The sequence below is a fragment of the Rhea americana genome, unplaced genomic scaffold, assembly GCF_003343005.1.
Source record: "Rhea americana isolate MKP2758 unplaced genomic scaffold, rheAme1 scaffold_88, whole genome shotgun sequence".
Classification (NCBI taxonomy): domain Eukaryota; kingdom Metazoa; phylum Chordata; class Aves; order Rheiformes; family Rheidae; genus Rhea; species Rhea americana.
Genome location: NW_028187066.1, coordinates 2,050,602 through 2,071,590, shown reverse-complemented (window position 1 = coordinate 2,071,590; position 20,989 = coordinate 2,050,602). Strand labels below are relative to the sequence as shown.

At 40.0% G+C, this 20,989-nt stretch overlaps 1 protein-coding gene across 2 annotated transcripts in view; it reads right to left on the bottom strand.

Moving 5' to 3' along the window:
• The window catches only part of SRGAP1 (SLIT-ROBO Rho GTPase activating protein 1), a 152,899-nt gene that overhangs the window by 10,863 nt on the left and 121,047 nt on the right, over nt 1-20,989 (bottom strand). For both annotated transcript variants that reach the window (XM_085323847.1, XM_085323848.1), the window contains exons 13-18: nt 19,563-19,623; nt 19,337-19,414; nt 17,670-17,804; nt 7,252-7,357; nt 3,628-3,852; nt 2,855-2,934 (exon numbers count right to left, since the gene is read on the bottom strand). In XM_085323847.1, the coding sequence (XP_085179973.1) occupies nt 2,855-2,934; nt 3,628-3,852; nt 7,252-7,357; nt 17,670-17,804; nt 19,337-19,414; nt 19,563-19,623 (685 nt within the window). The remainder of the gene's footprint in view (nt 1-2,854; nt 2,935-3,627; nt 3,853-7,251; nt 7,358-17,669; nt 17,805-19,336; nt 19,415-19,562; nt 19,624-20,989) is intronic.

Sequence of the window (20,989 nt, the reverse complement as noted above, 5' to 3'; positions counted from 1 at the left end):
TCAGCCAGCTATTACGGGTGGGTTTATTCTAGTAGGCACAGTGACTCACTTGCATTTTAACTTTATATGGCAAATAACTCTTATAACAAGAATAACTAAAGTAGAAAAATAAATTCTTTAGCTTTTGACCATAGCYTCTGGATTATGTTTCAATAATCTAGTAATTCCTATGGGGTTAGCAGCTTGGTCTTGGGAACATTTAGGACATTTTAGCATAAAACTAATCAGATTTTTCTACATTAAAAAAAATTGCATTTATAGAATCTGCTTCATCTATCTCCTAACAGAGGGAAATACGTAAGTACCACATGTCCGATCAATTCCAGCAAGCACAAAACAACACTGCTCTGCCTCCCTTTCTCTCTCCCAACATATTATTGGCACTGATGCATCGAGCCTATAATCAATGAATCAATCATATTAAAACACCAAAACACTCCAAGCCTTTTAGTGGAAGCTTTCTGTTTGTCCAGCCAGGTCAGTCAGTGACTCTAATGAGATTCAATACTCAAGCTGTAAAATTATCACCTACTCTCGGGCTTCATGAATATTTTATAAAAGGAATTGTCCAAGGGACAGGCACATGAATATACATATAAAGAGATGGTGAATGCATTTCATTTAATGCAAATGTCTGTAGCCTACATTAGAAAAACATCCTATTGTAACGGAAAGTCTTTACCAATGGAAAAAAATGGATTAGAGCGTGCAGGCTGAGAAGTGAAGATCAGCACTGGTTTGTATGCGATCCAGGCTTCCTCTTTGCAACAGTATTTCCCTAAATCACAAATATTTCTGTGCTAATAACCATTTTGCTGTAAACACAAATGCCTGCGTCCTTTCAGAACTGAATTAATTAAAAAGGTGTGATTGGGCAACTACAATTAAACTGCTAGTCAATCTGATGAACAAAAAGCCATGTTCTGAGTAATTTAATCTTTTACTAGAACTCTCTTCTTTCGGCAGCTGTTCTCTTGAGGGTTTGTCTCCATCAGTGGCACAGTCCTAACACAGGTAGCACCACAACAGTAACATGAAGCTGTTACTACCACCACAGCACAGCGTTCGATTATCCAAGATTATCCAGGCCCAGATGATGCACTGTRTGATGTTTCCATAGCCACAATTTGCATGGCTCTGTTTCGCTGGATCCTGACAATGTTTTCATTTTTTCTAGGCACAGTTTTGAAGTAACCTCTTTGGATCAGTGCTGAAAAGCTGCATGTTTCTTCCAYGCCTGCTCCATACTTTCTCTCTCAGTTTGGTCATGGGTCCCACTTGCTTTTGCTACAGCAGCTGGCTCCTGCGTATGAGGCTGGTGCCTCATACGCCACCTCATCTGTGCCCTGAACGAGAGCCAGACAAGACTATGCCTATCTTCAGCCTCCGCTCTTGCTCAATATCTCCAGCAGCAGCAGTTTTTATAACAAAGTGTAGCTACACTATCTTGGAAAAATAAGGYGTAACTATAACTTTGTTCAGACTGTTTTGTGGAGCTGTATTGAAGAAAGAACAGGCTGAAGTATTTTTACCTTTACCGAGCTGGTTGAGAGCTTGTAAAACTRTATTCCCTATGATGGGTTCAGGCACAGGGAGATATCCTAGGCATCCTGGAAAAATGTCACCCCTCTCTAAATGGCTGCATTGACAGACTCTGCCTGCCCCTCCTCACTGCAACAAGGGGGAAGAGACGGGCGATCTGTCACCACTGGCTTGTCTTCGYGACAAAGCAGATGGTTACCGCTACCCTGGAACAATCATTTACATTGTTCTGTGTACAAAGGGACCAACATAGCCAGCTTTCCTATAGATACACCTTCCTGTTCCCCTTCCTATGGCAAGCATCCCAGCTCCTATCCAGTGTCACTTATGACATCCTTTAAATGTTTTTTTTTTWAATATTTTGCTTCTCTGCTGCTGTAATTTTTTTCTTCTCATCTCCCCCTTTCTGTCTCCTCCTCTTCCTCCTTCCCTGCATCCTCTAAGAGGCACAAGAGGGGGCTTTTGTTCCTGCTGCTTCTCAGTGCATGTGTGCTGGCTGCTCAATTTGGGTTGCGGSTGGCCAGATACCTGGTGAGCTCACATGGCAATTCTTCTCTGCAGGGAGCTTTATTTTAAAACCTTCACCTCTAACCAGCTATCAAATGACTGGAAATGTGTAGGTATTTAATAATTTTGACATCTCTTTACATCTGTTCATTTGACTGAAGTCAGCCAATGAGTTTAAAAGATATTGGGTAAGATACCTGAGAGATGACCCAGATGACATAAGCCACAGTCAAATAAACMTTATTTATTTAGGAGACCTGGTTAAAAAGAATTAACCTAACAGAGATGCATCAGCTTCTTCATAGCTACTCACAGTACCCAGAACTGTCAGAGTGAGTGTGTTTAATATATACAGGAAGGATTATTGCTCAGAAGTCTTATTGTGGTGGTATCCACAAGCTTTTTGACAGTTTTAGAAGGCATAGCTTTTAAATTCTTATCAAAATGTGGCATACGGAGTGGCAATTACTTCTGATAAGTTTAGCTTTTTCAGACAAAAGATAAAGGGTCACCAAAATGTAACACTATATCAGAAAATATTGTGTGCTGACTGAAATAGTTTCTCTCTTGCCCTTCCTGTGACTGGGCAAACCAGGAGAGGAGAAGGAAACAGCTGGCCAAACACAGATGGATCAGAGTGAAAAAGCAAACAAATAGGCTTAAAAATGGTGACTTTGCTACAGAACACCAAGACTGAAATCCTCTTCTTTCAAGCAACACACAATGAGGAAAGGAAGCAGGTCTYCTGCATGAAACACCTGTAAAACTCATTCCTATCAAAGGCACAATAAAGAAACAGACCTACCATCTTCACTGGTATGGGGCTCTGTACTAGCATCCTGGTCCACTTCCTCTAATGTACCATGTTCGCTGTATGGGCTGTCACTGAGGAGACACAAAAGTCGAGCAGAGAYAGAAACCACAGCATGAAATGGATGCTTCAACGTGCATTAAGCCTCAGTCCCTGTCCTTTCCAGTCCGTCAAGAGTAACTGACTTCTTTCACAAATATCTATCACGTCACCCCTCCACATCATAATTAAAAATTATTATTATAATACCATRAAGTTATGCAAAAAGTAATTCTCATGCTCTACTAGGAATACATAACTATTGAAGAAGATATATACCTCTCCTTTCAGACAACAACTTCATTCATTAAAAAGTTATCAGAACTTTTGAATCCTTTCATTTATGAAAAGTGTGTGCAAGTGGCTAAGAGAGGAAAGGAGCAGGGGGAGAGTCTGGCATCATAAACTGAAATTGGTTAAGGTAGTTCACCTCTTACAGTTCAGTATCTGGCTGTGTACTCTGGCTGTACACCTGGAAGCCTGCTTGCCTCTGGCTAAATGCAAGGGTAGCTTCCTCCACAAAACRTTGCAGAAACCTTCTATGATTACTGTAATTGCCTTCTCTTCATGTRTTTTACAATTAGTACTTTCCTTGTGAACCTAAGCGCTCGTCTCATTTATCTTCATACTTCTACAGTTTGTAAAAGTCATCCTATATCACAGGAGTCAATCAGACAAGTCATACGAAGATTTTGTTAAAGAGATAGAAGGATGATATTCTGACTTACCARTAGTCATCTCCAGCCATACATTTTTCATAGACTGGTCCATCAAGTTCTTTAGCATCTGGAAAAATAGCTTCATGATGGATGATGATAGTTTTGATTATTTCATTTACGTGTGCCTGACAAGACACCTGGTCTTGTAYGTCTGGAACAGGCATCAGTGTTGGCCCAAAACAAATGGCTAGGTTGTATGGATCCATCATGTTTTCATCRCTGTACTGTGAAAGGCTATTATAACAGAAAAATCAGGAAAACATGACTTATTCACTGTGACCTACATTATTCTGAAAACTTGAGAAATTTCCATTTCCTCACAATGTAATAAAATTAAAAAAAAAATGGAAGAGGAATTCTTCAATAGACTATATAAACTACGAAGTGAGCTTCCGGTATGTATGTGTGTGCACATATATGTATTTCTACATTGTTGTGTTTAGYGTACACTGACCTAATGGGCTAATGTAAAATGCATCAGCTGCTACTGCTTCTATCTCATCAATGTTTATCCTCAAAGGCCCAAGTGGACTGGATCCTAAATGGGTACATACTTACCATTTCTCATCAGACATTGATGCATCTCTCCCATCCACTGGCTATAAAACTTAGGCAGATTGAATTGTCCTCTGGAGGTAACTTGGTTCCTGGATCTTACAGTGGCTATTGTGACTTMCAGTTTGTGTTTTTACCAAGCAACCTAAAAATCCCTACGCACCTTACCCCTGCCCAGAAAATCCCATGGGAGGTTCATCTTGGAATCATCCAAACAAAAGACTTAGTTTTATTAAACAGTTTTTGTATGCTTCTTTTTTTTCTTCCAGAAAATTAAACATTATCAGTTTTCAATTTTGATTTTGAATGAAAAGTTGCTGTTTATTCCCTTGTTTGAAAGCACTAAAATTTCTCATGGAAATTCTGGCTTTTGARTAGTTCTGTTCAGGGCCAGTCAAACATAAACTGAAGCCCTTGGACACCCTTTACCTCAGGATTGTTCTGCACCTTGAAGCAGTAAATGCATTAGTATGTCTGTTTGTATTTAAATATGGCAATATATGGACAGCATTTGTACAACAGAAACTGAAGAGGCAAACCTTCTAAATGACTCCCTTCATAACCTGTTTGTAAAATTAATCATGCTCTCCCTTTCTTATGCCACATTTTGTTATCTTAGCCCGTGTGTTTATTGGAGACATCTTGTTTTACAGATTTACATGTGTACAAGACAGGGCAACAAAGGCGACAACTGTCATCATGAAATATGGGAAGTAATGGTAATGCGTGGCATTCCTCAGGGATCATGGCTGGAGCCAATGCTGTTTAACATGCTCCTGAACAACCTGGCCAAGGGGATGGCATGCACACTCAGTTAACTTGCAGATGGCACCACACTGCAGGGAGCAACAGATATGCTGAAGGACAGGGTTGCCACTTAGAGTGACCTTGACAAGATGGAGGAATGGGCTAATGGGAGCTTCATCAAGTTCAACAAGGATGAATGCAAAGTCCTGAGCCTGAGATAGAATAACCCCATGCATTACTACAGTCTGGGACTGACCAGCTGAGTAGCAGCTCCCAAGGAAAAGCAGTAGGGTCTTGCTGGACAACAAGCTGGATGCGATACAGTACATTCACCCTTGCAGTGATGAACCCTACTTGCATATCTGGCTGTATGAGGAAGAGCATAGCCCAGCAGATTAAGGGGACAGACAGGAACTCACAAAGCTGTATTTGTGGTGCTGTTTCTAGTTCTGGGTCCTCAGTACAGGAGAGATCGATGAACTGGGGCAAGTTCAGAGAAAGACCACTGAGACGGTTAAGAGGCTGGAGCACAGTGAGTACAAAGGGATGGGGGAGGGAATCGAGTACAGCCTTAACAGGAGGTTAATGGGGAATACAGCTGCAACCTTCCATTATCTAAAGAGAAGGCATAGACAAGATAGTGTAAGACTCTTCTTGAAGATGCACAGCAAAAGGATGAGAAGTAACAGATATAAGCTGCAGCAAGGGAGATTCCTACTGGAAGCAGGGAAAAAGTTCTTCAATACAAGGGTGAATAAACATTGGGATGGGTCATCTAAAGAGGCTGTGGATTTTCTGTCCTTGGAGAAAGTTAGAGCTTGACCTGACAAGGCCTTGAACAACTTGATCTAACTTTTGAAGTTTTAAGCAGGTTGGACTTGATGATCTCAAATCGTTAGGTGTGATGACTCCACATGGCCAAGCAGGCCCAATGATACATATAGCAAAGCAGAATGAGATTTGCAGAAAGGTAAACTATAGGCTTTTTTTCTTCCTGTGCATGGAGCAGTTYGGAGGCAATCAGGGCTTTAGCCCCTTTGCTGAACTGCCTTCCTCTAGAGAGCACAGATTTAGCAAATGTGACCACATAACAAGTATAAGTGCATGTAACTCTGGCCAACATGTATGTCTAAGTGGAGGAGAAGCTGTGACTGAAGCCTTTGAGGTATTTACACAGCAGCATTGCTCTATGTGGATTATTTGCTGTCTAGTGAGGGAAGGATTCATGCTTTCAATGAATTCACACTTTAGCTCATCTCACTGTTGGGGGAATGAGTAATGCTTCCCTCTTCTACCTGCTTATTTTCATAAAACTTCATCTTTGAGATCTATGTCCCTCTTTTAAATATTGCTTGAAAGTGGTTTACAGACTATTGGAAGAAAGGAAACAAGAACAGCTATGAATACAGACATGTGCACATAATTGGCCTTCAAAACCACTGTTTCTGTAGGAACAGACAGAAAAAGTTGAAATGAGGAATACACCAAAGACAGAATGAATGAGCAGAGGGTAAATTTGGAGGAAAAAAAAAAAAAAAAAATGAGCAGAGGGTAAATTTGGAGGAAAAAAAAAAAGAGGAAAAGGCAATGTGAAAACAGATACAGCAGTAGAAAGAGAAGAGCTAGAATAAGGACGAAGAGAGCATGTGAAGCAAGAAGGATACAGTGAAATCACCTAGCCTACCTTTTACTTTTCTCTTTCAGAATGAAGAAGAGTTTTGAGAATGATGGAGGCATAAACACTACTTTCCCTTTCTGACATACACTTCCTTCCAGCAGCCACCTCTCTTTTGCAATGTGAAAATCCAACTAGTTTATAGCAAAGCACACACTCGGGGCACAGGTTCTCCTTACTGGTAGTTCCATTATTAGAAAATACAAGCAGAAACATGGAGTCTCTCTCTGGCTGAGACTAGCATCAAGTGAGTGGCTTGTAGTGCCTGTGTTGCTTGTATAGGTTGTTAATTTTTCCCATCAGGAGATTAAAATCAGCTTAAGATGAGGAAAACTTCTACTTCTAAATTATGTAAATTATTTTTAATGTACCTACAGTTTGTGTATGTTATTTTTCCTGGTTTACTGCTGTAGCTTGCACTCTCCATTTCAGATAACTTTAATCTGTCTTATTACAACTTTGCTCAGTTTTGGACAAACGGAATTTGCATGAAAATTGCTATTTTCCTTCTATTTTCATTGCCAATTAAAATATTATCTTTTGTGTTACATGAAACTTCAGTGTAAATTCTACACAGAGTATGAGTAAACACAACAATCTTTGATATCAGTAGAAGAAGGTAGATAAAGTATCTTGAGGAATTCTGAAGCACTTACTGATTGAGGAAGGCAAAGAGGTATCTCATCACTATAAGGACCGACCTGGGCAAAGTAAGTAGGAGTTTGCGGATGTGAAGAGCCCTCTCACAGAGATTGTCTATTCCTGTAAAGCAGAAGAAGATACTTTAAATTCCCTTTCTTATTATGGTCTAAACCAGCATTCACTCAGTTCATTCAATTGGCATTTGACTCTTTAGTACCGCATGTCCCTAGCCAGTATTTTCTCATTTTGGGCTATTAAAAAAAGAAGCCCTAAAAGTCCTTTCCCCTCTCATTAAAATCATACATAGTTTAAAATAATTCCTTTAAATACACCTTGCAAATCTGCTGAAGCCAAATACTATACCACCTGCTGAAACAGACAGCTCATAAAGCCACTGAATTGGTACAGAAGTAATCTGAGAGAACTAGGAAGAGAAGTTTGCCCTCAGTTTCAAACACAGATTCATTCTCTTTATTTGAAAGTGGATATTGGAAATAATATTCCAATCACTAAGCTTCTCTAATCAGTATTTTTATCAACTTTCCAGCTGTAACTCCAATAACAGCAAAGTAGAACAGCTTTATGTTGTTTAATGTGTAAACAACAAATCCTAAGATCACATGTACCTTCCCTAAACTTTCTAACAATCCCCGAAATTCCTCTAAAGTAGGCAAAACAACGTCAGCTTAATAAAACTACCACTTCCTAATGTCTAATAAAAAGGATGTATTATTTTCTGAGTTGGTCATTTTGATTATATGCTACAACTGGAGGTAAGGATGGGCTAAGAAGAGAAATTATCTTTCAGAACAACCAGTCTCTGAAGTTTCTAATCAATGTGTTTTCTATGTAAATAACACTGCTAGAAACAATCTAAAATGTCAGTAATGTTCCTTATGTCAACAAGAAAAAATGCYGCAATTAGCATCATTTAGGGAAAATCTTAGTAGACTACAAGAGAAATACTATCCAGTTGCTCTGAAATGGATGTTTAGAAATTTGGAAATGTGAAACAAGAGCTGTTGCCAATAGCTAAAAAGCYATTTGTACTAAAAATGGCTTAACAGTAGACACTTAAAATAATTGTTTACATAAAAATGTACTAACTATAAACAGAGCTTTTGGTGTTTATTTGTGCTTTTTGCTATGCCTATTTCCTATAAATCAGCACTTATTTGTAGATGCAAAATGTGCACTGACTTATGTTTCTCAGAACAACTGGAGTCCAGTAATTAGTACTTTCGTACCACGAACTGGGCATAAGCAGAGCACCTCAGCAGTGACGCTTCTGTTTATTACTCAGAGGTGCTGCACTTCACTAAGAAATGCCTGGGTAGTAAACGGAGGGGCAGAACCTGTTCCCACATCTGCAGTTAAAGGAGATCCCATTGGCTCAGCCCCATCAGTGCCCTGGGGAACTGAAGATTTCGGGATGGGGTGAAACTCAGCTCCCTGGGACTTTCTGCAGAAGCAGAACAGTTCACCCCCACTTGTATAAACCCATTTGGATGGTGGCATTTATTGCAGGAGCAGCGAAGTGAAGCTCTTGCAGGAAGAGAAAAACCCTATTCTAGGAGGGTGGCAGAACACTGGAATAGTGGCATCGGTGAGCTGTAATTAACAACATCAGGGCTTATAGGGGAAAAGACCGCTGCCACGCTGTATAATTTATAACCTGAAGAGTCAAAATGAATCCAGACTCTAGCTTAAAKTCAGTTCAAACCATTGCACTTCCTCAAGTGGAGTGTGGGACTTGAAGCTTATTTTTCTGTTTCTCTTGAATCTGAACGKTATGAACCAAAAGGAAGTATTTCTGGTTCCTGGTTAAGAACAGCAGTCCACAGCAGGGATGTGCTAAGCCTGGGAGCTGTTTGCACAGCCAGGATTGGAGAGCGGTGGCAATTGTCTTCTCTCCCTTTCCTCTGCATACCACATTTTGAGCTTGCCAGTACCATACACCCTTGCTTCTGCCCTGCAGCGCTGCTCTGCTGTTCTGTGCAGCCCACAGCCTTTCTCCACCTGCCTAAACTAAGCTGCTTTCAGTGGAAGGAGTCTGACTGTACCTTCAAATCCCATTCTTCCATCCAAGAGGACTCCTGYTACTACTAGTAGCGCCTTGTCATCTGCACTTCCCCCCAGGAAGCCTGACTGTGTATCGCTGTATACAGAGCTGTAGGTTTGGGTGTTTTTTAGTCTGTATGTATGCGTGTAGGTGGTTTGTACATCAAACAGAGCTTGGGAAGAAAGGTCTACAGGGGTGTTTGTTAGTTACTTCTTTCAGCTCTCCTGCCTCAGCAGCACTGCTTGGTCCGAGCACAGAGCGTGGCTCAGCTTCTCTCTAGCCTTTCAGTCCTATGTCCTGGATTTGGGAAGCTGGAGAGAAGCTGTGACACAGCTCCAGGATCTGCCTGCTGCATTAAAGCCTTTCCTGGCTAGTACATTGTGCTGCAGCCCTGCCTCTTCCAACCAGTTTGAGAAACCTTTGCTGACCTGAACCAGGACAGATTTCGTCCTAGCTGAACTCAAATCAGAGCTGAACCAAGAAATGGACTGGTTCAACAACCAGCTGGGTCCAACAGCTCCTTCTGGTTGCATGCTGCCTATCTGGATGTAAAAGCTTTGTCTAAACTAATGAACAGGACAGGACACGGTCTTGAACACTGATGGGCAGCTGCCACATGGTGTAACTGCTATCACACACTCTGGTGTGCTTCTGGTCTGTGCCAGCTACAGCTCTCCCAGGCAGTACTCAGGCATGGTTCAGGGGATGTAGGAGCCTGGAACTGGTCCCAGAAGGAAACATGGACAAGGCAGACTAAGTACAGAGAGTCTGGCTGTATGGCCTTGTGCCAAGCTATCCCAGTTGTCCTAGTACAGGCATAACCAGTATAAGCAGGTCATCGCTATAGTGAAGCTGTTGCAAGCTATACATACTAGAATGAGGTGTGTGTATTTCTAATACCTCCCTGGTAACTCAGTCCCAGTTTCCATGAAAGCTTCTTTATTGAAAATCCAAACCACTGTCAAGYGGTAAATTTGGGTGCTTTCCACACTATTTCAAAAAGCTTTTCTTTCTCAGCGCTGGTTTGTTTTAAAGGAGATAGGTARTAACAGTTTTTATTTTCATGCTTCATTCAAATGAGGAGCCAAATTTTACAGCTGTTTGTGTGTATGCATTGCGTGTGTTTGTGGATATGTAGGAAAGAAGGAATGAATACAGAGAAATCTTTCTGCATCCAGGCAGGAAGAATTTGTAGTTCTGCTGCTTCCCATACAAAGGGAGCAGAAAGCATTGCTTTGCCTGCACTYGCTTTAGCCTCCTCTGCTAAAGGGAGCCTCAGGAAGGAACAGTTATCCAGGCTGCAATCTGGTTGCTGTGAGGAACCACTAGCAATACCAATACTGAAGAAGGTTAGCTGCATCTTTCCCCTCATAGCACTTCTGTTGGTAGCTCTCTTTTCATTACTCTAATTTTTAAGTAYTGTAATTAGTCCTACCTCAATGCCCAGGAAGGTATTTGCCATTTTTCAGCTATGAAAACCAAAGTACTGATATAATATGACTTGCCCAAATAATGCAATTAGCTGCCAAATAGAAATGGAAATCAGGGAATTCGAGCACTTGTTCATTACTCTAATGATAAATGAGACTCCCATCCTCAGACACAAGCAATCGGATAAGCCTCTGGCAAGGCCGAGCACATTGAGAACTAATGCATATTTTAGTATAGACGGAGGCAGGGAAGGGAGATTCACAGGAATATCAACCACACTTCAAGACTATCATCAGGTAGATACTGCAAATGGAGAGGGTTACCTATTTTGTAGTTCCCAGTTCTCAGAGTAGAGCAAAATCAGAAGAGATTTTGGAGCTTGTCTGATATACCTGCATCCCAGACCTGTCTCAGCCATGTATGAGCCTGGAACTGGTCCCAGAAGGAAGCATGGACAAGGCAGACTAAGTACAGAAAGTCCTGTCTTGTAGCTCAGACATGACTGTCTCAGCCATGGGGGCCAAACCTGCCACTAGGAGAGTTTCCTACCAGYCAGGCAAGAAGATGTTTCAAGTTGGGAACTCTCTGTGCTCTGATTAAAAACTACAGTGCAGCCCRAAAGACAAAACGTGACAATTGTGGGGCAAAAGAAGAGAAGGAAAAAAGATCAGATTGGTTCTGGGATTTCAAGATTAAGGCACTTTGTAGGACATCTGGCTGGAAATCTAGTTCTCAGGACTATGAATGTATTTGTATCAGACAGAAATTGAATGAACTCCCAATAATATAAGGAGCTAGGTCTTCTATGTACCCACAAAATTATCTAGACATCTAACCATCAAAGGTGTTTGGGATCTAAGGAATCTTCACCAGCTACTATGGAACATGAAAAACAGAGGTCTAGGATAACTCTTCAGAGTTATTTAGTCCACACATCTTCACCTTCATCTTCACCTCTGTCACCTCTGAGAGATATCTGTCCAACCTGCTTATAAAAGCTTTCCATGATGCAGACCTCAGCCTCCCCAAGATAATCTGTTGTACTGCAATCTCACTTTGCTCTTGTAAAATTTTTATTTAACAGTCTTCCATGTATTTCCTCTCCAAATGGTCCTTCTCTTTAAAATGGATGAACAAATCCAGTAGAGACTCATATCACTGCATAAGTGAAAGAAYTGCTTATGAGCTACATTGCCAGTCACTAGCTGAGGACCAGTTCTCAATACTGTGAGAGAGGTGCAAATCCTGGGTATTCAACCCTTACATTAAAAAAATGCRATTTTCAGCTTCCTAAGAAGATAAGCACTGGAACTTGTTTCAGAGGCATAGTGTCACCTTTGCCTACTACAGAGAGACACATAGTAGGTGAGCATGCACTTTTCTCTTCCTTGAGAGAAAGCACATTTTAATCACTTGTTGAATCACCATGAGTTTTCAAAGAGAATGAAAAGATGAACAGTCTGCCTCAGAAAAGTAAAGAAAGCCAGAGAGGGGATTTTTACTAACAATTACTAACAGAAAACCCCAAATGTAAATAAAACAAGACTAAATTATAAATGAAGAGAGGGATACATTCATCCTAAAGTACATTAAGAAAACATAAGGCAAATTGATGTTTAATTAAGCAATAATCCTGAAGTAGTCAAGCATGTAACAGGCAATAAATATTCAAATACATAAACTTAAAGCTTTGGTGACTGAGAACAAAAAACACTTGCAAGAGAGCAATTGCAAGCAGTTCTCAAGTATTTTGGGCCAACTAGACAGCTACATATSTTTGTCATTCAATTTCAGTTAAAAATGCTCTAAAAGCACCCTAMTTTCCTGTTCATCAACATGGCCCTACACACAGCCTTGCCCGCGCTGGTGGTGAGAGATGGGTACCTCAYGAGGAGAGGAGCAGTCACAGGTCAGAAATCAGAAACATGAATTCTGGATTGTGTCTGTTTTACCCCCSTGTTAACATCCTTCATCGGCTGATCTCAGCAGTAACAAAGGAAAGGCAATGCGAAGATATTATTGATCAGCAGWCACAGGAGGAGAAACCTGGTGTCAACACCAAATTAATTGGGCTAACCTAATAGCCAGTGAGGTGCAAGGTAAGCACAATTCACAGGCAAGGGAAGCATAGAAGAGAAGGAAGMAGAAAGTAAACAGTGGTAATGTGAGATACAGTTGGCCATTTCTCTCCTTCAGGACCAGTGTCTTGAAGGACAAACTCCARCATGGTATCTATGGGAGGTCACTCATTACTTCCACTTGGAGCAGCACCTACTAATAATAGAGTGAATGCCTAATACTTACTTTACACATCCACTGAACATTAAATGGGATTAAGTTACACTTCCAGATGAACTTCTTATGGTCAATTTGCAGCTGATATGTATTATACATAAATATATGTTAGTGGTRAACTTAAGAGTTTGCACCTCTTTTCACTTYTGGATGAATCTCATCCACATTAAWWTTTTTTWAATATATATATATTTATAAATATATAAATAAATATACCTATATTTATATATAGGTATTAAAAAAACTCAACAATGCCACTTATGGCTCTGTGAGATCTATTCAAGAAGGCATCATTACAGGAAGGCAAAGACAACAGTCTCCTCTATTACTTTTGGAGAAGAAAGCAGCTGTTGTCAATTTGCTGAAATTTCTTCAGGAAGAGTGGACAGTTCATAATACAGTCTTTTACTTTTTAAATAATAGGCGAGAGTCTGGAAAAGCAACGAAATAATTTCCTGACATAACATATTTATGTCTATAGGGAAATGCAAACTGTTGGCTGCAAAGGATCAGAATGATGAAAATCAGAAGGGAAAAGACAAGTTTTTATCCATCCTGATGTGTTAGTATATCAAATCTAAGGCAAGGGGGATGACAGCAAGAAGAATTATAATGACCTAAACAGTAGCTAAATTATCTGGGTAGCTTAGGTGTGYCTGCTGCTGCATTGCATAGCTGTATATATACAAGTCAACTGTAATTCAGATGTGTAAGAACTCACATTAAGAGAGGAGAGCCCATGCAGGGAAGATGACATATGGCCAGYCTTCAGTACACAGCTTCAGGACCCTCTGCCTACATGTAACTCCTGTTACAAACACCTCACTTTTGTTTGGAGCAGCCTGCTATTGCGGAAGGGCAGAAAAGAGGCATAGGGCARCTCTCCTCCCTTTTCCTCCACCCTATCTTACCCTCTGGACACAGTAGTGCTGTCAGCAACAATAGCCACCCTTTTTGCTGAGAATACAGAATTATGGCTGTGTAATGCACAGAAGCCCATAATGAGATGGAGTTTTTACATGTTTGTCCTACCTTGYGTGCCTTTTCTGGAGCAGTCACAATTTGACCACAATTTTATCTAAAACAGTTCATAAACCCAAACAGAATAACAGTGTTCTCATGAGCCTAATTAATACAAATTGCCTTAAAAGTCACAGTCATTTTGCACTGTTTCCAATGTATTTGCAAAAGGGAAAGCATTAAATCACAATGCTCTATTTCATTTGAAAATATATGCATAAATGCAAAGGAATTCCTCAGTGGCTGCACTGAGGAAAGGTTCATTTTACAGCAGTAGCCTCAATTATGCTTGACATCCATAGCTAAGCACTTCTGTTTCAAGTTTTTTTTTTTCAATAGCAACATTACATTCACATATAAAATCTGTGACATTCTGCCCTTTTATAGCTTTACAGGACCATTAACTTTAGGAATTTGTTTTCTCTGCTCCCCTCTTTTATAACAATTTCTGCCAACATTAACAAAAATGCACTGGCAAATTTTGAAAAACAAGTTGAAAAGGTTTATTCCTTTCCTTACTGTTTTATCAAAAAACTAATGTAACAAGAATTGGAGTATTCCCACCCTCTTAATTAAAAGCACTAAGGCTTTCTTGACTTTGCATACTCAATTATGATACAAGGAATTTACAGTGACTTCCGTTCTCATAGAGGAAACGGAGTCTGTCCCTGCTACCATTAACATGAAGGAATATGTGAAGGAATTATTTGGTGTTCTAGGGTCACATGAACACAGAAAAAGAGACTAATGCAGCTATGACAGGCTCAAAGACAAAAGTCTTGCCTAGATTGTCTTCCTCTTTGCAGGATGTACAAAGTGTTAAGGTCAAAAGATAGCAAGGGACACTTGTCTTTGAGACAGACAGATTTTAATGGTACCCAACACACAAATTCTTTTAAAATTGAACTGTGACAAACAGTGTATTCTGAAATGCTTGCTATTTATTTATTTTTTTTTTTAAAAAAGCCTCTTATTCCCTGGAAGTGGTGGATAGCTTGGCAAAGCACACAGAGTACATACATAGCTGTAAGAAGACTCCACCTCAGGCTTCTCCCAGATAATCAGAGGATGCAGACACACAGCTCACTATTTCCAGGTGTGATTCTGGGGCTGGCTGTGGATAAGGGTGCAAGGGCTATTCCTTTCTCTTGTTGCACCACATTCAAAACTCCTACTGCGACAAGAGAAAATGAAACCACCCCAAGGTGCTCAAAAAGAAAACCCTTTACGCCCTGCTAAAATCCAAACTTTTCCCTTCACTGAAGGAAGTTATTGACATGACTTTTCAGAGTGTCCCTAAGATAGGGTTGTAGAAAACAAACCGAACAACAGCCTCAAAGAAAGAGCTGTTAAAAACAGGAGCAGATGGCAACAACCTCTTTCCCAATAACTGTCCCATTCAAAACACTGTAGCTGGGAAAAGCAGTGACTTCAAGATTATTGCTTGTGACTGGTTTCAGTTCTACTGGATGATGATGTTATAAAAAAAAAGAAGTTGTCAATTCCTCTTTGCAAAAAACTAATCTACTGTCTTCCTTGAGCATGCAATACTTTGACCTCTTCTAAGGAAACCATAACCCAGTGCTAGAGATCTGGTATTCATTGCCATTTTTCTTAAAAGTTCTTAGTAATGCAAGAACATCTTATGATAACTGAACTGAGCCCCTCTGAGAGGCTGGCTTATCCCCCTCTCTCCATGTCCAAATGTCCACTGAACCTCTACCTCCTCTCCAAATAGCCCAGCTTATTTTCAGAAGATTCAGTGGTGAATGGAAATACTTTGAAACCATGCAAGTTCCTCTTGTTGGAACAAATTTAAAAGGTTGTTTTGGGCAATTATGTTTCCATTTCCTAAGCCGTCCTGTGTACAATCTCTGTAGGCTGAGTACTCACTCTTGGTATTTCACAATTCTATTTAGAGCCATTCAACACAAGTGGAAGACCAGCAAGTAGAGGGCAATACTACCTCCACATATGAAACTACCACTCCTGTTTTTCTTAATGCTTAGTCAAAATAATAAGCCCATAAAGAGATCTAATAGGCAGAATCTGACAGCAGAAATTTTGAAAAGGAAACCTGGTGCACAAATTTAACGACGAAAGTGATTAATCATTTAAAMAGCTTAGCCAAGGATGTGGTAGATTATCTGTCAACTGAAACCATTAAATCAATAAATTCTTCCAGTAGACATGCTTTAATTCATCCACGAGATAACTTCTGGAAAGCAGTGCAGGAATTATTAGGTAAAGTTCCATCGTCCCTGTCATGCAGAAGATCAAACTCAGCCAAAATGATCCCTCTTTAGATTTCAGTTTTTCTGACTCTCAGACATCTGCTGAGCTGTGGCACAGCAGGTAGCTAAAGGTGAACCCTGGCAAGACCAGTATTATGCTTCCTAAAGAAATGGTGTTCTCCTTCAACATTGTCCTCTGCATGGGATCAGACTATTAATTTGCAGTTTTGAGGATCACTGGGTCTGTAAATAGTGACAGCTGCAGAAAACRACCCAGCTCTGTCCTGACAAAAACCAAAACGTTGCACACAGACCTGAGCACAGTGATGCACACGTTCGTAACATCCTCCGGGCTGAATTACTGCAGTCCTTTCTATCTGGGAAGGAATCTGCACAAGCTGGTTTCCACYCGGCACAAAGCAGCACTGCCTGTCTGCTGGTCTGCTCAGGACCTCTGCTGCTCTGACTGCTGGGCTTAGGCCCCTTTGCCAAAATAACATCATCTGGAGAGAGCCCACTTTAATTAATATCCCCAGAGAACTGGCCTCTGTACCTGAGAAACAGCCTCTTTCTCCATTTGGCTGAAGTAGGCGATTTACAAAGAAAGGTTTCAAAGGAGGAAATTCTTCCACAAAGCCAGGAGCTCTGCCTACTTCTAATGGACCCACGTGGAACAGTGAACCTATTGATTGCTGGCTTGGCCTCACCCCTCTGCAGGCATCTGGGCCCTGGAAGGGGTTTTGTGCATTCCAGGGCAATTCAGCCACCTGCTGAGAACTTTCTGAAGTCCTACAACCTCCTCATGCCCAGCTGCAAGCACCAGCAGGGCACAGACCAACACWCTGCTCCTCATGAGCATCCTGCTCCAGCGCAGGAACATGCCCAGGTCAGAACGTGGGGCGGGCTCTTGCACCCCTCATTGCCTGTGCCCAATGGTCTTCCCACCAGCTGGATTTGGGGTTTTAAGCTGCAGTCCAGAACCACACAATGTCAAACAGTTAGTTACTGATTCACCAGCACTGACTCCAAGCTGCAGGGCATGAAAACCTTTGTGAAAAGTAACACGTTCTGTTTGCATGGTCATGACTTCACCCCCTTCTGTCTGCCCCAGTGGGCCGAAGAAAATAACAATGCGTATAAATTTAACTATCTCTTGTGTTCCAAAAGATTTTCTTCCTGCTGTATTAAACAAAGAGTTGTACTGTACATTAATCCTACTGGAAAAAGAGAATGACCACAGCTGCAAGTATGACTAATAGCTGACCCAGACTGTTCCAGATGGCAAACAAATTGTCTCAGAAAAATCTGTGAAGTTAGCTCTTTTTCCAGGCGGCTACTGTATATACGAAAATACAATTCTAAGGAGAAAGAAATAGGAATTTCTACTTACTGATACAAGAAATAAGATCATTAAATCTTTCCTTAGGAAAGACAGGATTTTCCAGCCCTCGGAAATAGAGCTTCAGTACTCCAGCAACTGAGTTAATGTCATGGTTACTTTGGTCATCTGCCAAAGGATTTTCACCTAAAAAAGTAAATAAAGTAAATAAAACACACATGCAGGAGAATTCTTGCTTGCAACATTTTTATAAGTGAATGACATTTTGGGGCTTTTTGGCTTGTACTGTGTGGGATGTGCAATGCAAGCATTCAAGTAAGATAATAAACATTGATTTAGAAATCTCAGGCTGYGATTAAACTGAAACAGCAGCCTGAATAAAGCTTTCTTTAAATTATATAACTTAATGATCTTTTAGGTCCTGAAGTGCCAATAGAATATTTCTGGACATGTTATGATTTGCAGTTAGTAAAATAAAAAAGCAAATTTATATGATAAATAATTGAATAGGACTTCTCAGACTATTCTTCGGGATCTTACATAAAGTAAATGGAATAAAATAACTCTTCAAACTCCAAATTTGTTTACATTCTGAAAAACAGTAACATTAAAAAATATGTGCAACAGTTTTGTGGTACAGTGTATGGAAAGTGAAACCTTAAAGCTCATGACTGAACTGTGTGTATTTTAAAGACTTWATCTTTATTTTGAAATGCTTTGAAATGTACATAACTTCCAGAATCCCGCTATCTAGGAGAAGGAGTTAACAATAAAGTAGATTTAAAAGCTGTAGAATAAGAGAATGAGGCTTCATCTAGCACGTAAAAAGAGCTGCTTCACATATCCTGTCAAATACTAAATCAGCTTTAACAAGATATATAACTAATACCAGGGAGAAAAATATTGTGCATAATTTTTCATGGTATCAGTCACAAGATTTAATGCTCCAAGGGTTTTCCCATTAGCAGATGATGTGTAAAAAGATCTGGAAATTAAAAGACAGGTTCTAAAATCCAAGAAAGAGAATACAAGACTAAAAAAAATTTTGTAGTTGGTATTGTTTTAACACAATTAGAGGATTGCTGGATCCTGGCTGCTCTAGCAGAGTAATCCTAGGCTTGGTGTTGCCAGCCATTCATGTTTAAAAGGCTATTTTCACTTCCTCRTATCCTTCCCATGATTCCTCCTCTGGGGCTGAAGTTTCCTTCAGGAATGAAAAGAGTGGTTGAACATGGAAACGGCTCTTTCACAGCCTGCAGGCGCAGTGATCGTGATGTCGCGTTGGCAGAGGGACTCGAAAGTCGAGCACTTATATTCCAAAAGATCAAATACCAGCAGTCTCAAATTCCATTAAATAGTCTCTTGAATATAATTAAAAATATATTTCCTTTCAGAAGATCTTCAAAGTAAAATATAGACAAAACTATTCCTTGCAGTTTACCATTAACAAAATAAGTTTGTAGTTAATTCAAGAGTCATATGTCTTGTCTGCGCAAAGAGTAAAACATAACCTCAAGCTCCTGAGACRTTACTGGGGAAAAACATTTACATGTTATCATTATACTTTATCATTAAGCATATGATGGTGCAAAGTTTTAGGTGCAGTACACAAAGTGYATGGCAAATTGCTTTAAAAAGCCAAGAAAGTAATTAGACTTTAAWAGATTTTTTTCAAGTGTCAGATATTAAGGTGCTTGAATATATGAAAATGCAATTACCTCTCTCAAATGAATTTTTAATATCATTGACTTCCACCTGGGAACCAGACACTCGAAAAATTCCTTGATGCTGAAGACCTGGAGTGAAGATGGGGGAGAGTGGTGAGAAATGAACCTATTTTTAAGAGATTATATTTTGAAAACAAAGCTGTAGTAGTAAAYGCAAAAGATATACACAAAATTGCCATGGCATTTAAGAAATGACATAACATGTTTCAGAGCTCACCATATAAATTGATAAATCTGATACAGCTTTCCACGATGAGAGGAATGACTTGTCCTGAATCCTGGAAAAACAAAACCAGAAAGAGTGTACTGCAAACTTGAAAGACAAAACCTCCCTACCCAAGACTGAATATGAAAATTAGTTTTCTTGATAAATCCAGATGGACATACAGTGCTGACAAAGAAAACACTMAAAAAAAATAATTTCTAACAGAATTCTCTTCCCATTGCGGGGTGAGGGGGCAGGGAGGAAGAGGAGAAGAGAAAGGATTAATGAAAAATCACTGAATCAGGAAATTTGTAGCCTTCATTCTCTGCCTCTACCATTGTATCTGCCTAACACTGTATGTGACATCTAAGCTCATGCATTCAGTTTAGACTTTAGAAGCAAAATGAGTTAAAGCAGTGAATTTGCCCTTTTTGAAGTTTATTGTTAATGATAACGATTCATCATGAAAATGCTCTTTCTGCATTCATCTAACTTACCTTTCTTCTCCTRGTAGAAAAAATCTTACATGCAAAAGCCCTAACTCTTGGAGATGGTGTTTCTTTTATTTTTTATTTTTTGGTAAAAAGTGTTGACAAAAAAACATCTGAYAATGCCTTTTCTAGACCTGTGGGACTATCAAGAGCTCTTGGAGAGGAGCCACCAAATGACACCGCATGGAGTAGCAAGCGTCTCCTGCCTGACCAGAGAGCTCCTTTGTGCTCTGCTGACTTGTGTGTCCTAAAACACAGCAGGTCATGGCTCGGCATGTTATATCAGGCCGTGCTACCTAGCTGGTAATACTGGTGGTGAACTGCAGCTGCTTGGAGGCAAGGATGCGCCTGCTCGGCTGCTTCTGCTGTTAGGCAGCATGGTCACTGTGAGGGCGCTGGGAAGGGAGCGTCSCCCTTCCACGGCACCTGGCACAGCTCCTGATCTCCACCGTGACACAGTGCGGCTTTACAGAGACCTCTCCAGCTAAATAAAGTTGTTTTATTAAAGGAAAAGAAACGCTTGCAGTGATAGGGGGATGAGTTGACTATACACTGCTTTTCAGTGAATGATTTGCCCTTTTTTTTAAAACCATTGATTTTCCAAAAGACCTGTCACAGTCCTTTGGATGCATATTTGGCACTTTAAAAAATGGATGTTTTACCCAATCCACATTAATGACTCTCAGTCATCAAATATCTATTAAAGACACAAATCATATGATTAAAAATTATTTAGAAAAGTTAGTGCTTATGCTGGAAAAATTACTTTTTCATAAATAATAGGTACCTTCAAAATTCTTTCCTCGGAAGCTATAATTTTTCTTTCAAAAATGAATTTCAAACATGTAAGCACTCAGAGAACTAATTCATTTGAAAGCTTAATATAAAACCAATCTGTATTATAAAACTATGAATTTTAAAAGCACCTTTTAACTCAAAATACGCATT